This window comes from Monodelphis domestica, chromosome 5 (assembly GCF_027887165.1).
Source record: "Monodelphis domestica isolate mMonDom1 chromosome 5, mMonDom1.pri, whole genome shotgun sequence".
Lineage (NCBI taxonomy): Eukaryota > Metazoa > Chordata > Mammalia > Didelphimorphia > Didelphidae > Monodelphis > Monodelphis domestica.
The window spans coordinates 70,362,153-70,378,368 of NC_077231.1; the positions used below are offsets into that span (position 1 = coordinate 70,362,153).

At 34.9% G+C, this 16,216-nt stretch overlaps 1 protein-coding gene across 8 annotated transcripts in view; it reads right to left on the reverse strand.

Annotated features, from left to right (window-relative positions):
* Positions 1-16,216, reverse strand: part of CEP290 (centrosomal protein 290) — a 111,325-nt gene that overhangs the window by 74,049 nt on the left and 21,060 nt on the right. For 6 of the 8 annotated variants that reach the window (XR_008912099.1, XM_056798611.1, XM_007503126.3 and 3 more), the window contains exons 17-20: positions 10,024-10,130; positions 9,028-9,807; positions 8,752-8,844; positions 8,359-8,443 (exon numbers count right to left, since the gene is read on the reverse strand). Coding sequence is in view for 7 of the 8 variants with exons in the window: in XM_056798611.1 (XP_056654589.1) it covers positions 8,359-8,443; positions 8,752-8,844; positions 9,028-9,807; positions 10,024-10,130 (1,065 nt within the window). In the remaining variant the exon portion in view is untranslated. The remainder of the gene's footprint in view (positions 1-8,358; positions 8,444-8,751; positions 8,845-9,027; positions 9,808-10,023; positions 10,131-16,216) is intronic. The other 2 variants (XM_056798610.1, XM_056798612.1) reach the window with 2 other exon arrangements.

Consider the following 16,216-nt stretch of genomic DNA (forward strand, 5'->3'; position numbering starts at 1 on the left):
ATGATACTCAGAAAGGCAAGAGAATTGGGTCTACAATCAATGATCACTTATGTATCAAAACTGACTATATACTTTGTAAAGATTGGATTTTAGCTATCTCCTGATTGTAACAATGAAGGTACTTAGCTCTTCCTTTATAGTGAAGCTAGAATTGTAAGCTACAATCTATTTTTAGATTTTAACTACAAAAAGGTATTACATAACTACAAAAGGTGAACTTACCAAAAGAGGTGTTAAGTAACCCAAAAAGTTGTAATCTAACCAGAGAATGTGAGAACTAAAGAATGGACAGTCCTGGAGAAAATCTAACCAAAGAAGGTGAGAACTAAAGAATGGGCAGTCCGGGTGTAGCATACCAGGCGTGTTAGCATCTTGGAAGTATGACTGATATATTGATATTGTATCTTAAGTATTCATATACCAAGACTCATGGTCAGGTTACTTAATGGTCATTGTATGGAAAGGGGCAGTCCAAAGGATAAGCTCAAAGGACAAGCAAATTCCTGGGTTGGGCGGTGCCAGCAACAGTGTCCTGGCTTGGACCACATTCCTTTACAAAGCGCAGGTTTGATTGATCTCCTCCTATTTGATTTTGTCATTGTCAATTCAACCAATGTCAAAACCTATATCATGTCACATATTCATTAATCACCTCCCACTTGACATTCCAAAAATCTCCAATAAAAGTTGGTGAACATGTGTGAGCCTTCCTCTTACACCTCTTTCTTCTCTTGCTCTTACTTCTCTCGTTCTCACACCTCTTGCTCTTGCACCTCTTAATCATGTTATGGCCTATTATGTTCCTCATGTCTGATTTATGCAGTGCAGCTGCTCCACATATCTCCCATTAATCTCTTGACCACTTGGTCCATGGGGGATATCCCGGAGTTATCGACTCCCCACCTGTTCTCTTATTTCTCATACTTATAATTTCTCCACTTGTTATCTTCTTCCAGAAGGGTATCAACGGAGGAGCTCATGACTCCCCACATGTTTTAACTTCTGGTCTCTGAGTCTTTATTCCTACATCTCTCCCTATAACTGCATTACCTATTCATCCATATTCCTATAGCCTCCAATCTCCTTCTCAGGTCACCACCCACAGGTTCATTATATAGGAACTGTTGGCGGTTCCTATACTGGGAAAAAAGCACCTGCTGTGATTGGTAGATGTGAAAATTTAGAGGAGGTGACACAAGAGAAAAAGGTCTTTAAATAGAGAGAAAAAAAAGACTGAAAAAGACAGTCAGTCAGTTACCTGGCCTTGGAGTGAAGGATCAGTCACGGGGAGCTGAAGGGAAGATATTCATTTGGAGATTCGGGCATTGGCTCAGAGGAGCAACCAGAAGACAGCCACCCAGACTTCTTTAAGACTGTCTCCGATGGTGAGTGAAAAGTTGACTTAGTGACCTCATGAGGCGTGAAGCCTCCAGGAAATGCCCAACTTCTTAAGACTCTCTTCCCCTACCTGGGGCTTAGAAATTCTAACTGATATCAGAAGAAGGCTGAGTTTTTTTTCTCTCTCTCTCATTTCTTAATATCTTCCTTCTATTGTAAATATTGTAAATAAACTACCATAAATTTAATTTACATTAATAATTTATTTTGGGATTCAGAAATTAAATCCCTGGTGACCACCTAATTAATAATATATTTCAGAGTCCAATCACAATTAATTCTAACAATTTCCAGGGGAAAGTATGAGCATTTAACGAAATAGAAGATTCCCAAGTATTTGTAAAGAAAAGACCAGAACTAAATGGAAAATTTGATTTCCAAATACAAAATTCAAGAGAAACGTGAAAAGGTAAATAAGAAAGAGATGAAATAATTTTTTAAGGGCTTCAGTAAGGTCAAATTGTTTATATTTATAGCATCCCAGGTATATTATTATCTTGAAAGTATTATTGATGTATTGATATTATAACCTATGTGCTTATATACCAGACTCATGGTCATATTACTTCTTGATTAATGTATTTCCAAATCTTCAGTCCAAAGGACAAAAGAATTCCTGGGCAGGACATTAGCTGCCAGAGGGTCCTAGCTACCTCCTTGTTAGATCACATTCCATACCAAGTCACATGTTTGATTAAACTCCTCCTCATGATACATGATTGTCAATTGAGCCAGTGTTAAATCCTATGCCATGTCACATGTTCATTAGCTACCTCCCACTCCACATTCCTGGATTCTCCAATACAAGATTGAGAACATGTACAGATCACTCTCTCTCTATACCACAATCAGAGCAGCATGCACGATGGATCCAACTATTTGTCTGTCTCTCTGTCTCTCTCTCTTTTACCCATTTCCCTCAATTAACTGCAGGCAGTTGCTCTAATATTCCTATATGAAGAAATGATATTTGTAACTCTCAAAGACTCTATTAACTATCATAGTAGTTAGAAGAATTATTCATAGGTAGAGGTTGGGGTACTAAGTGGTTTAAGATGATATACAAAAAAAGAAAAGGTATGGAATAGAATATGGCATCAAGAGAAATTTGAAGGAATAAGAAAAATAGGATAATCTATACCATATAAAGAGGCACATGGGAGGGGGAGGGGAATAATACTATTATAAGAAGAGGAAGAGAGTGGTAATAGATAATACTTAAACCTTACTCTCAGGGGAATCAATTCTGGGAGGAAAGAGCATCTAGATCCATTGGGGTATCGAAATCTATCTTACTGTATAGGAAAGTTGCGAGAGAAAAGCAAGAGGGGAGAGTGGGGTGGAGAGTACAAAAAGGGATGGAAAGAGTAGAGGGCAGGGAATTTAATAGACCCTAAAGAAAAATAAGAGGGGAATAAGAAGGGAGGGAGTGGAAAGGGAAGTTAAATAAGGGTGGAGATTAGGGGGACTGATTAAAGGCAAAACACTGGTATAGAAGGAAATAGTGAAAGAAGAAAGGGCAGGACTAGGAGAGGAAATCAAAATGACCCAGGTGGTAATCATAACTCTAAATATGGATGGGATGAATTCACCCATAAAATGGAAGCAAATAGCAGAGTGGATTAGAAACCCAAATCCTACCATATCTTGTCTACAAGAAAAACACATGAAGCAGGTAGACACATACAGGGCAAAGGTAAGAGTCTGGAGCAAAATCTGTGGGCTTCAATTGAGAACAAGAAGGCAGGAGTCACAATCATAATATCTGACAAAGCCAAAGTAAAAAGAGATCTGATTAAAAGAGATAGGGAAGGTAATTACATACTGATAAAAGGCAGTATAGAAAATGAGGAAATATCGGCACTCAACATGTATGCATCAAATGGTATTGTATTTAAATTTTTAAAGGAGAAACTATTGAAGCTTAAGGAGGAAACAGATAGTAAAACTATACTAGTAAGAGACCTGAATCTACCTCTATCAGATCTAGATAAATTAAACAAAACTAACCAAGAAAGAGGTAAGAGATGTGAATGAAATCATAGAAAAATTAGACTCAATAGATATATGGAGAAAAATAAATAGGGACAAAGAAAGGAATATACCTTCTTTTCAGTAGCACATGGTAAATTCACAAAGATTGACCATGTACTAAGGAATAAAAACATAGCAAACAAATGCAAAAAAAGCAGAAATAAAATAAATAAATTTTCAGATCATAAATAATAATTAGCAATGTTACTTGGAGAGGCAAACCAAAAATGAATTGGAAATTAAATAATATGATTCTCCAAAATCAGTTAAAGAACAAATGGTAGACATAATTAATATTTTCACTGAAGAGAATGACAATGATGAGATATCATATAAAAATCTATTGAATGCAGCCAAAGCAATACTCAGGGGGAAATTTATATCCTTGAGTGCATATATTAACAAACTAGGGAGGAGAGAAGTAAATGAATTGGGCATGCAAATAAAAAAAAAACTAGAAAGAGAACAAATTAAAAATCTGCAGATGAAAAACTAAATTAGAAATGCTAAAAATTAAAGGAGAAATTAATAAAATTGAAAGTGAAAGAACTATTGACTTAATAAATAAAGACTAGAAGCTGGTACTTTGAAAAAGCAAATAAAAGAGATAAAGTACTGGTTAATTTAATTTAAAAAAGGAAAGAAGAAAACCAAATTAACAGTATTAAAGATAGACAGGGAGACCTCACCTCTAATGAAGAGGAAATTAAGGCAATCATTAAACACTATTTTGCAAAATTATATGTCAATAAATATAGCAAATATGGATGAATATTTACAAAAAATATAAATTGCCTAGATTAACATAAGAAATAGAATACTTATATAATCCCATATCAGAAAAAGAAATTGAACAAGCCATCAAAGAATTCCCTAAGAAAAAATCCCCAGGGCCAGATGGATTCAGAAGTGAATTCTATCAAACATTTAAAGAAGAACTAACCCTAACAGTATAAAAACTATTTGACAAAATAAGCAAAGAAGGAGTTCTACCAAATTCCTTTTATGAAACAAATATGGTACTGATTCCAAAACCAGGCAGATCAAAAACGGAGAAAGAAAACTACAGACCAATCTCTTTAATAAATATAAATGCAAAAATCTTAAATAGAATACTAGCAAAAAGACTCCAGCAAGTGTATGATCAGGTGGGATTTATACCAAGAATGCAAAGATAGTTTAATATTAGGAATATCATCCATATAATTCACCATATCAATAACCAAACCAACAGAAATTACATGATTATCTCAATAGATGCAGAAAAACCTTTGACAAAATACAACATTCATTCCTATTGAAAACACTAAAAAGATAGGAATAGAAGGGACTTTTCTAAAATTAATCAACAGTATATATCTAAAACCATCAGGAAGCAGCAGCATCTACAATGGAGATAAATTAGAAGCCTTCTCAATAAGATCAGGAGAGAAACAAGGATGCCCATTATTGCCTCTATTACTTAATATTGTACTAGAAACACTAGCAGTAGCAATCAGAGAAGAAAAATAAATTGAAGGTACTAAAATAGGCAATGAGGGGACCAAGCTACCACTCTTTGCAGATGATATGATGGTCGACTTAAAGAATCCTAAAGAATGAACTAAAAAGCTAGTGGAAATAGTCAACAAATTTAGGAAAGTTGCAGGATACAAAATAAACTCACATAAATAATTAGCATTTCTACGTATTTCCACCACATCTCAGCAATAACACTTAGAAAGAGAAATGCCACTTAAAATCACATTAGATAATATAAAATATTTAGGAATCTATTTGCCAAGGCAAACACAGGAACTCTATGAACACAACTACAAAATACTTTTCACACAATTAAAACTATATCTAAACAATTGGAAAAAAATTGCACATGGGGAGGATGTGCTAACATAATAAAAATTACAATCCTACCCAAATTAATTTAGTTAGTGCTATATCTATCAAACTATCAAGAACCATTTTTATAGTATTAGAAAAATTATAACAAAGTTCATTTGGAAGAACAAAAGATCAAGAATATCATGGAAAATAATGAAAAAAAAAGTGAAGGATCAGGGCCTAGCAGTACCAGATCATAAATTGTACTATAAATAAATAGTCATCAAAACAATATGGTACTAATTAAGATCCCAGCTTTGGGGAGAAAAATCCACTATTTGACAAAAACTGCTTGGAAAATTGGAAAACAGTATGGAAGAATGTCTTAAATATAAAGAAGGAAACTATAAGTAAATTAGGTGAACTTAGAACAGTTTACCTGTCAGACCTATGGGAAAGGAAAGTTTTTAGGAACAAGCAAGAGATAGAGAATATTACAAAATGTAAAATGAATAATTTTGATTATATTAAATTAAAAGGGTTTTGTTCAAACAAAACCAATAGAACCAAAATTAGAAGGGAGGCAACAAATTGGGAAAAAATCTTTAAAACAAAAACCTGACAAAGGTCTAATTACTCAAATTTATAAGGAGCTAAATCTATTACACAAAAAAATCAAACCATTCCCCAATTGATAGATGTGCAAGGCACATGAATAGGCAATTTTCAGATAAAGACATCAAAAGTATCAATATGCACATGAAAAAGTGTTCTAAATCTCTTATGATCAGAGAAATACAAATCAAACCAACTCTGAGGTACCATTTCACACCTAGTGGATTGGATAATGTGACAGCAAAGGAAAGTAATAAATGTTGGAGGGCATGTGGCACAACTGAGACACAAATGTATTGCTGATGGAGTTGTGAATTGATCCAACCATTCTGGAAAGCAATTTGGAACTATGCCCAAAGGGCTTTAAAAGCCTTCCTGCCCTTTGATCGAGCCATACCACTGCTGGGTTTATACCCCCAAAGAGATCATAAGGAAAAAGACTTATAGAAAAAGATTTATAGTCGTTCTCTGTGTTGGCAAAAAAATTAGAAAATGGGGGGGATGCCCTTTGATTGGGAAATGGCTGAACAAATTGTGGTATCTGTGGGTGATGGAATACTATTGTGCTCAAAGGAATAATGAACTGGAGGAATTCCATGCAAACTGGAATGATGTCCAAGAATTGATGTAGACTAAAAGGAGCAGAAACAGGAGAACCTTATACACAGAGATGGATACACTGGGCACAGATGAATATAATAGACTTCTCTACTAGTAGCAATGTAATGATCCAGGACAATTCTGAGGGACTTATGAGAAAGAGTGCTTTCCACATCCAGAGAAAGAACTGTGGGAGGAGAAACACAGAAGAAAAACAACTGCTTGATCACATGGTTCGATGGGGACATGATTGGGGATGTAAACTCTAAATGATCACCCTAGTGCAAATATTAATAATGTGGATATAGTTCTTGATCAACAACACATGTTAAACTCAGTGGAATTGTTCGTTGGCTACAGGAGAGGGGAGCGAGGAGGGGAGGGAAAGAACATGATTCATGTAACCATGGACAAATATTCTAAATTAATTAATAAACTTAAATCCTTAAAATAAATAAATACCTACATACATATATTTAAAGGGGGGTGGAAGTATCTCATGTAGAAACACACAAGTTGCTAATAGAAAATTACCATTTGGGTAGAATGGGAATAGTAAGAAAAACACATATTTTTAAAAATACAATATGTACATTTATTCTAATTAAATAGGAATTTTACCTCTCTCACTCCATATACATATTATATATACATGAAGCCATCTAGGTGTCTCAGAGTACAAGAATAAAATTAGTCAGTCAGTTAATCAATAAGCATTTATAAAGCAGTTATTATGTGCCAGGTACTTTGTTAAGAGCTAAGGATAAAAATAAAGACAAAAGACTATCCTTATCTTGAAGGAACTTATAATCTAATCAGAGAGGTAACAAATTAGTACAAACAAACTATATATGGAATAAACCAAATACAAGTTAATTAAAAAGGAGGCCCTAAATGAAGAAGGATAAGCAAAGGCTTCCAAATTCCAGAGGTGGAATTTTTATTGGGAAGCCTTTTCTGTTTACCCTTGTTTCTAGTGTCTTCTCCCCCTTGATTATCTCCAGTTTATCATATGGGTTTGGTCTCCCTTATTGGACTGTGTATTTTTGAGGAGCAGAGACCACCTTTTGTCTTTCTTTGTACCCTGGTGTTTGGCACATGATAAGTGTTTAATAAATATTATAAGTAAAATATTTAGCACATGTATTATTATTGAAATAATAAATTTAATAATATAAATTGAATTATTTTTATGTGCAACAGAAAAAATATGAATAGCCAAAACCTTGACAGGGGAGGTCAGAAGGCAATAAATTGGACTACAGAGGAAGGATCTGTTCAGTTATAATTTGAAAATACATTAATGTGATCATAGACAAGATCACAGACCTAGAAATGGAAATGAAATGAAAGGCTTTTGAAGCCAAAGGCCTCATTTTATAGAGAAAGAAAGAGTCCCAGAAATTGAAGCCTTCAAGAGTGTCAGAGATAGGAACTGAACCCAGTCCTTCTGACCTCAGAACCAATGCTCTTCCAATTCAATTTGCTAGAGCATTGAGATTGATCTCTCTCCCTGCCATCTCAAACTGACTGGCTCTTCAAATGGAATTATCAGATATCATGCTTGGGATGAGTGAAGCCACTGCCTAGACCATCCTCCATCTTCTCATTACCTTTCTTACCCAGAGAAGAGTTATCAAATGACTCCTACCATCAGAGCCTCTGAGAGGTAGAGGTCGATGACAATCTTATTGTTTCACTTCCCAAGACTGTGACTTTTCAGACTAAATCATCCTGCCCTGACCACCACTTCCCCTAAAATAGAAGTAATATGAGGCAGAGACTCACTCACAGTGTTTAGAAAATAGTAAACTTTTATCTATTATGACTCTAAGCTGTTCTAACACAAAACATAAGTAGATATAATATAATAATTATTCAAATATAACTTACCTTTGTTTTGGAACTTGGTTATTACTATTCTATTCCTTTCCAAATCTCTTTCTTTTTCATTCAGCTCCTTTGAAAGATATTCATTCTATCAACAGGAAATGAATGAACAAATCAATGAATCAGTAAATTAACAAAATGAACAAAAATGATTTGTACTTTTTAGAGTGAAAATATTTAAGGCATATCATTTCAGAAAGGCTCACCAATTAAATATTACTTACCACTAATTAAGATTCACAAATAAAAGTTATTGAAAAAGCAATCTAATATAAAATTACTCATTTCCCTGTCCCTGTCACCTCCTGTTCCCACCATTCTTCAAGAAGCACAATAAGGAATGTTTATACATATCAATCCAATTGTCTTCTTTAAATTGTCAGATTTTGGCACTACCTGCTCTGCCTGGTTCCTGTGTCTTTGAAGTTCTAATTCTGCATCTCTGCTTTGTGCTTCTTTAATCAACAAATCCTGGAATATCAGTTCATTCTAAGGGAAGATTTAAGGAATAGGCAAGTTGAGTCATATTAGCTTTATTTAATTATTTATTTTTATTTCGTGCACTTAAATGCTCTAAAAGTGTATTCAGATGGAACTTGATTAAATAAATCTGAAAGGGAAAGAAACTTATCTAAGTCACAATACTGGAATATTTGGTGGAAGGAAACTCACCTGGGATCTAAGAAATACAAGTTCCTTCCGCAGCTGCTCTATTAGGTTTTCAACAGGATCTAGGTGAGATGTTGCTGTGACTACACTATGCCAAGACTTTGTAGTATGAAGACTATTTCCAAGTTTATTCTTCAAAATCTTTCCTTGGAATGGGATATATTCTTTTTTTACCTCATCTTTCAAATCACTTTTATCATCAGAAAACTTACTTGAAGTAGGAAGTTGTTCAACCTTTGGTTTCACTATTTGTGACTTTTCCACAATAGCTGTTTTATCATGAATAAGCTGACAAAATATTGAGGATTTCTGGCTGAGTGTTAGCCTCTGTCCAGCAGGAAAATCTCGCTTCATTAAGTTTAAGGAGCTTCTTGACAGTGTAATTTTTTTAGTTTTCTCTAGTGTCTGATGACTTGTGGAAGCTTGCTTTAGATAGTCATCAGAAAGGGAGTACAAATAGTCATTTGAGTCTTCTTGGCTCTGCCTACAGATGATTGATTCTAAATTTCTTGTAGACTGCAGACATGGTGCTTTATAGATCTGTCTAATTGTAAAACCTTCTGGAGTTGAACTGCGATCTCTGATCTGTATAGGTGAAGAATCTCTTGACAAATCGGTAAAAGTATGCTTACTTATAGGCTGATCTACACTCTGAAGGATCTGAGAAATTTTGCTTGATAATTTTCCTAAGATCATGCTTCTTTCAGGAATATTCTGATCTGACTGTTGACCACTGCATGGTGCTCTCTTATGTGGTGCTTCTATTTTATCTGTGCTTCTAATCTGTATTCAAAGTAAACAATGATTCATTAATGCCTTGATTACTAAGTATGCAAAACTCTCAATTAAAAATTTGTTCACTAAAAATGAGCAATTATGAAAAAATAGTACATTTTCAAAATTCAAAAAAAAGGGAAGAAAAAGTCTCAGCAAGTATTTTTCCTTTTCCTTTTCATTACAATATATTACAAATTCTACTTGTCATTTGAAGGAACTTACCTTTAATTTAAATTCTTCAACATTTCCAGGACTCAGAAGTTGAGACTTCCTTTCTTCCATTCTTAGTTCCTGATTAAAGATGTTGGTCAGATGTATGTCACCAGAAGCTGTTCATATCAAATGCAAAAATCAAAATAAAATAAGAAGCAAAGAAAAACTAGAAACTTTAATTATAACATCCCACATATTAGTTATACTTTAATATATCTATGAACTCAGTGGTGCAGGTATTGTCCCATTCCTGTGCAAATTATAACTGATCCATGACTTTGTGTTTATGTTAGAATTGTTTTTGTTTGTTTAATTTATTATTCAATAATTTATTTAGAGTATTATTTTCTTTTTTTAAGTTGTGAGATCCAAATTCTCTCCCTTCCTCCCACTCTCTTCCTAACTCACTAACAATGATATCAGTTCTACATGTGAAATCATAAAAAAATAATTCCATATTCATCATATTGCAAAAAAAAGTGAAAAATGTATTACGGTTTTCATTTAGAGTTCGTCAGTTCTCTCTCTGAAAGTAGACAGCATTTTTTCATTAAGAATCTTTTGGAATTATCTTGGATCACTATATGGGTCAGAGTAACCAAGTCATTTCACAGTTGACCATCTAATACCACCCTGAATCTTTTCTTATGGTACTTTCTCACAATCATATGCTGGGTAGCTAAATAAAAACAGGGGATAGAGTAAGGGGCCTGGAGTCAGTAAGATCTGAATTCCAATCTGATCTCAGACATTTAATGTGATCCTGAGAAAGTCACTTAACCACTCCCCTACAAAAACCCCAGCTTATTTAGACATTTCCCAAATGATGAATATCCCCTCCATTTTCAATTCTTTGCTACTACCAAAAAAAATCTGCTATAAATATTTCTATACAGGGGGCAACTTAATGACTCGGTAAATTGAAAGCCAGGTCTAGAGACAGGAGGTTCAGAGATCAAATGTGACCTCAGACACTTCCTAGTCATGTGCCCCCAGGCAAATCACTTAACCCCTACTGCCTACTCATTACTGCTCTTTTGCCTTAGAACCAATATACAGTATTTATTCTAAGATGGAAGGTAAGGGTTTAAAATTATTTTTTTTTCATACATATAGGTCCTTTTCCTTTTGCTTTGTTCTCTTTGGTAGTATTGTTGAGTTAAAGAGTATGAACAGATTTATAGCTCTTTGGGCACAGTTCCAGATACAATTCATTAGTATACCTATTTTCTTTAATCTCTTCTAGCATTTACTTTACATTATTTCTTTTAGATGTGAGGTGGTACCTCAGAGATGTTTCAATAAGTGATTTAGAACATTTTTTCATATCACCATAGTTTTGATTTCTTTTTCTGAAAACTGCCTGGTCATATACTTTTACTATTAATTGGGAAATGGCTCTAATTTTTATAAATTTGACACAGTTCTCAATATAGCTGAAAAATAAGACTTTTAGAGAAGTTTGCTATAATTTTTTTTTAACTTTTGTACCTTTTACTAAAACACTGTTTCTCTGATTGTCTCTTTTAATTAGGTCTGTTTTTGCTTTTTGCTTTGCCTAAGATCATGATTGCTACCTCTGCCTTTTTTACTTCAGCTAAAGTACATCAGATTCTAATTCTTTGTGTGTCTTCCCATTTTCAATTGTGTTTCTTGTAAATAATGTATCTTGGATTCTAGATTCTAATCTATTATATCTGCTTCTGCTTTATGGGAGAGCTCATCCCATTTGCAGTTATGATAACTGTCCATTTCCCTCTATCCCATTTTGTCTTTTATTCTTCTCTTTCCCTTTTCATCTCATTTCTCATCAAAAAAGTCCATTTTGCTTCTAACCACTGATTCCTTTAATTCACCCTGCATTTTATTATCTACCCCTCAACTCTCTTATTCTCTTCTTCTTTTCCCTTTTGGGTACAAATTTTCCACAAAATTGTTCATGTGTACACACACACACACACACACACACACACTCTTCCCTCTTTAAACCAATTCCAAAGAGTAAGATTCAAGCATTGCCCACCCTCCCCTATTTTGCCTTCCATCTTAAAAGATCTTTCTTGAATGTCTTTTTTTGTTTGAGATTATTTTCCCCTATTCTCCTCCCTTCCCCTTCTCTCTCATACTTTTTTTTGGGAGATCATTTTAACATAACTGACTAGCACCATTGTCCCCTATGTAAATTCCTCTTAACTGCCCTAATAATGATAAAGTTCTTAGGACTGATATTTTCTTCCCTTAGAGAATATAAACAGATTAACCATACTGAGTCCCTTATAATTTCTCTTTCCTGTTTAAGTTTCTTTATTTTTCTTTTTATGTTTCCCCTCAGACTTGTCTTTGAATGCCAAATTTCTATTTGACACTGAAATGGGATTCTTTTAAGTTTTTTATTTCATTAAACATCCATTTTCCCCCCGAAGGATAATATTTAATTTTGCTGGTTAGATTAATTTTGGTATAATCCTAGCTCCTTTGCTTTCCAAAATATCATATCCCAATCCTTCTATTCCTTTAATATCTAAGCTGCTAAACCTTGTGTAATTTTGACTGTGGCCACACAATATTTGAACTTTTCTTTCTGGCTGCTTGCAATATTTTATCCTTTATTTGAGAGCTCTGGAATTTGATTATAATATTCTTGGGATTTTTCATTTTGGGATCTCTGTTAGGAGGTGAACAATGGATTGTTTCAATTTCTATATTACTTTCTGGATCTAAGATTATCAAGGTAGTTTTCCTTGATAATTTCTTGAAATATGAAATTTAGTCTCTTTTTCTGATAATGGCTTTCCATTAGTTGATTAATTACTAAATTATTTCTCCTTGATCTATTTTCAAGGTGAGTTGCTTTTTCAATGAAATATTTTACATTTCCTATTTTTAAAAATTATTTTGAATTTGTTTTATTGTTTCTTGCTGTCTCATGAAGTCATTAGTTTCCACTTGGTTAATTAAAATTTTTTAAAAATTGTTTTCTTTAGCGAGCTTTTGTGCCTCTTTTTCAATTTGGCCAGTTCTATTTTTTAAAGAGTTCTTTGCTTCATTGTTCTTTTACTATTAAGTTAATTTTGTTTTTTTTTCCTTCAGTTTTTATGCCTTTTAACAAGAAGTTAATTATGTTTTCACAATTTTATTGTATTTCTTTCCTTTCTTTTCACAATGTTTCTTCCATCACTCATCTTTTTCTTTTCTTTTCTCTTCAGTAATTCTTCTTGGGCTTCTCTTATATCCAAATAGCATTTTTCTTTGAGGATTTGATTGTAGGTTTTTTCAAGTTATTGTTTCCTTTTAAATTTGTATCTTGGTCTTCCCTGCCACTACAGTATTTTTATGATCAAGTTCTTTTTTTTTCTTTGCTCATTTTTCCAGGCTGTCTTTTCTTTTCTTTCATTTTTTTCCTTAAACTCTTATCTTCAGTTTTAGAATCAATACTGTATACTAGTTTCAAAGTATTCGAGTGGTAAGAACCAGGCAATGGGGGTTAAGTGACTTGCCCAGCGTCACACTGCTAGGAAATGTCCAACGGCAGATTTGAATTCAGAGCTTCCCATCTTTAGGCCTGGCTCTTAATCCACTAAGCCAGTTGGCTGCTACTACCACACCCCCTCCCCACTCTAGACTTTGTACTTTATTTTAAAGTTGGATTCTGTGAGGCACTATCTAAAACTTCAGCCTTTTCCATGCTATTATTTTTTAGAACCAGTTCTGGGAATTTGCAAGTATTTGGTGCTTCCAAGATGGTGTAATTCTGGGAGAATTTTGGTCATTGCTCTTCTGGTCTAAACTCTGTTCTTTAGCCAGGAAGATTTCCTGCTCTTTTGCAGCCACAGGAACTAACCCTACTCTTGACTCTGGAACTGTGGTCAAGTTCCCCTCTTTCCTGCTTCCATCTTGTTTAGTGTTCCTCTCTGCTTTGGAAATGTGACCAAGGCCCCTGCTCCCTTGCAACCAACTACAAGCATTCCTCTCTGCTCCTAAACTGTGACCCAAAATTTTGAATGGGCAATTGAATTGCCTATCAGTATTAGTCATGCCATCAAAGCATTGCTTACAATCTCTTTCTGACAAGTTTTTGGACTCCCAAAGTGTGGTCACACCCACCTATGAGGTATGCCACTAGTGCTGTTATTGCCCGCTAGGACATACCTGCTCAAGTGTCACAGACCTCTCCTGCTGACCTAACTTTTCTTAGGTTTGAAAAATGTCTCATCTTGACCTCTTTTTGTCTCAGCTACTACAATATTTGATTTAGGGATTACTTTAAAGTTGTTTAAAGGGTAATGTAGAGATACTTTAGTCAGACTGCTGCTTCTAATTCATCAACTTGGATCTGCCTTCCATTTGTTTATACTGTTAAATTCATGACAAAATTATAAATAATCCCAAACCATAATTTATCCATTATAGCCTTTTGTTTCCTAAGCAAATTTTTTTTTAAACCCCTTACCTTCTGTCTTGGAGTCAATACACACAGTATTGTGTATTGGCTCCAAGGCAGAAGAGTAGTAAGGGCTAGGCAATGGGGGTCAAGTGACTTGCCCAGGGTCACACAGCTGGGAAGTGTCTGAGGCCAAATTTGAACCTAGGACCTCCCATTTCTAGGCCTAGTTCTCAATCCATTGAGCTACCCAGCTGTCCCCCCTTCCCCCCACCTGCCCATAATGTCTTAAGTCCTACCTAGTTCTGAAATAGTCAAATGGTAGATAGCAAGAAAGAGGGGGAAAATCCTTTTTAATCCACTTTAAGAAAATAGAACCAATATCTTGTTTTGTCTTAACCACAGCCAAATAAGAATGAGCTCTAAAAATGAAAACCACTCCATGTGGTAAATGTAATATGATATAACCTGGACTTGTTCAAGCCTGCCTAGTTTGTTTAGCATGGAAGCCAACCATCTAGAGGGAGGTATCCTTTAATTGAATGCTTGTGCCTTCAATCCACAAATCGTTCACATGCTTTACTACTTCTATTCATCTATTTTTCTTCTTGTCCTGATGGATGATTTTGCAATTGTATTTGGTTTACCCCGGCAGTATCTTGGGATCCTTTGGGGGAAAGGAGTGCCCTTTGGAATAAGGGACCTTAAGGAAATCGCTTACACTTGTACAGTGATTGCCTATGCTAGAGAGATTGCTAGAGAACGTTAGTGTGATCCATGTAGAAAAGGAAACTTATTGTGCAGACCACAGTTGGATGACTTTATATGCTGAGGAAATCAATCCATCCCAGACAGTTTTCTTATTTCAGAAAAGGGCAATATCAATTGACCCCAGGACCCAGATCCCTTCAGAAAGAGCTCCATGTAGTTTAGAAAGTTGTGTGGACCAGGTTTCTGTTTGACATGGAAGCCAGTTCTTTTGCATCTGGGTTGGAGAAAGCCCTAAAAGGCGAAAGCTAAGCAAGCACAGATGTCTGGTAAACTTTTAAAAATGTTACTTATTTTGTTGTCTTATTTTAGGGAATTTTGTGAAACATTCCTTGTTTTATGACTCAGCAAAACTTTGTATTTAGATATAATCACAATTTTTATCTGTACATGTGGGACTGCATATGATATTTGAGAACTGACTGTATGGTACAGAGGAAGCAAGTAAAAGTCATTGCTTATGCCTCCTCACAAACCCTGGAAAACTTTTTTTTTTAATTTGGGACAGGGGATTTTTTTTTTTTAAAGATGCAATTCTGAATAATTTTCCAGTGACAACAAATTCAAACAGGGAGAAATGTGTAACTTGGGCTTAATCGAGCAGTTCCAGTTTGCCTAACATGGAAGCCCTTACAACTGTGGGGGAGAGTGGGCCAGCCTGTTTCCTGACTAAGCCGGTCATGCTTCTCTCAATTTTTGCTGCCCTTGTCACTGCTTTGTCTCATGGGTTCCTTTTGGGTGTGAGAATGTCACGAACTGAAATGGTGAGATGGGAAGAATTTTTTTCCCTTGCTCCTTCTTTTACCCCTATCTCCAAGAAGTGGATGTTGGAGTATTTGATCTGTTCTATGCTTTGTCCTCCTCAGTTTCATATGTCTGAGGTTATTTTGCAAGGATTGAGAGTCCTTCAAAACATGTGTAGCAAGCCAGCCTTGCATGGAAGCCCAAAGAAGCCAGGGTCCCTGAGACTTGAGTTCCAGTAGGCTAGTAGACTTGGAACTGGGCTTACACTCTATAAATACTGAGGTAAGATATGAACCTAATCCCTTCTCC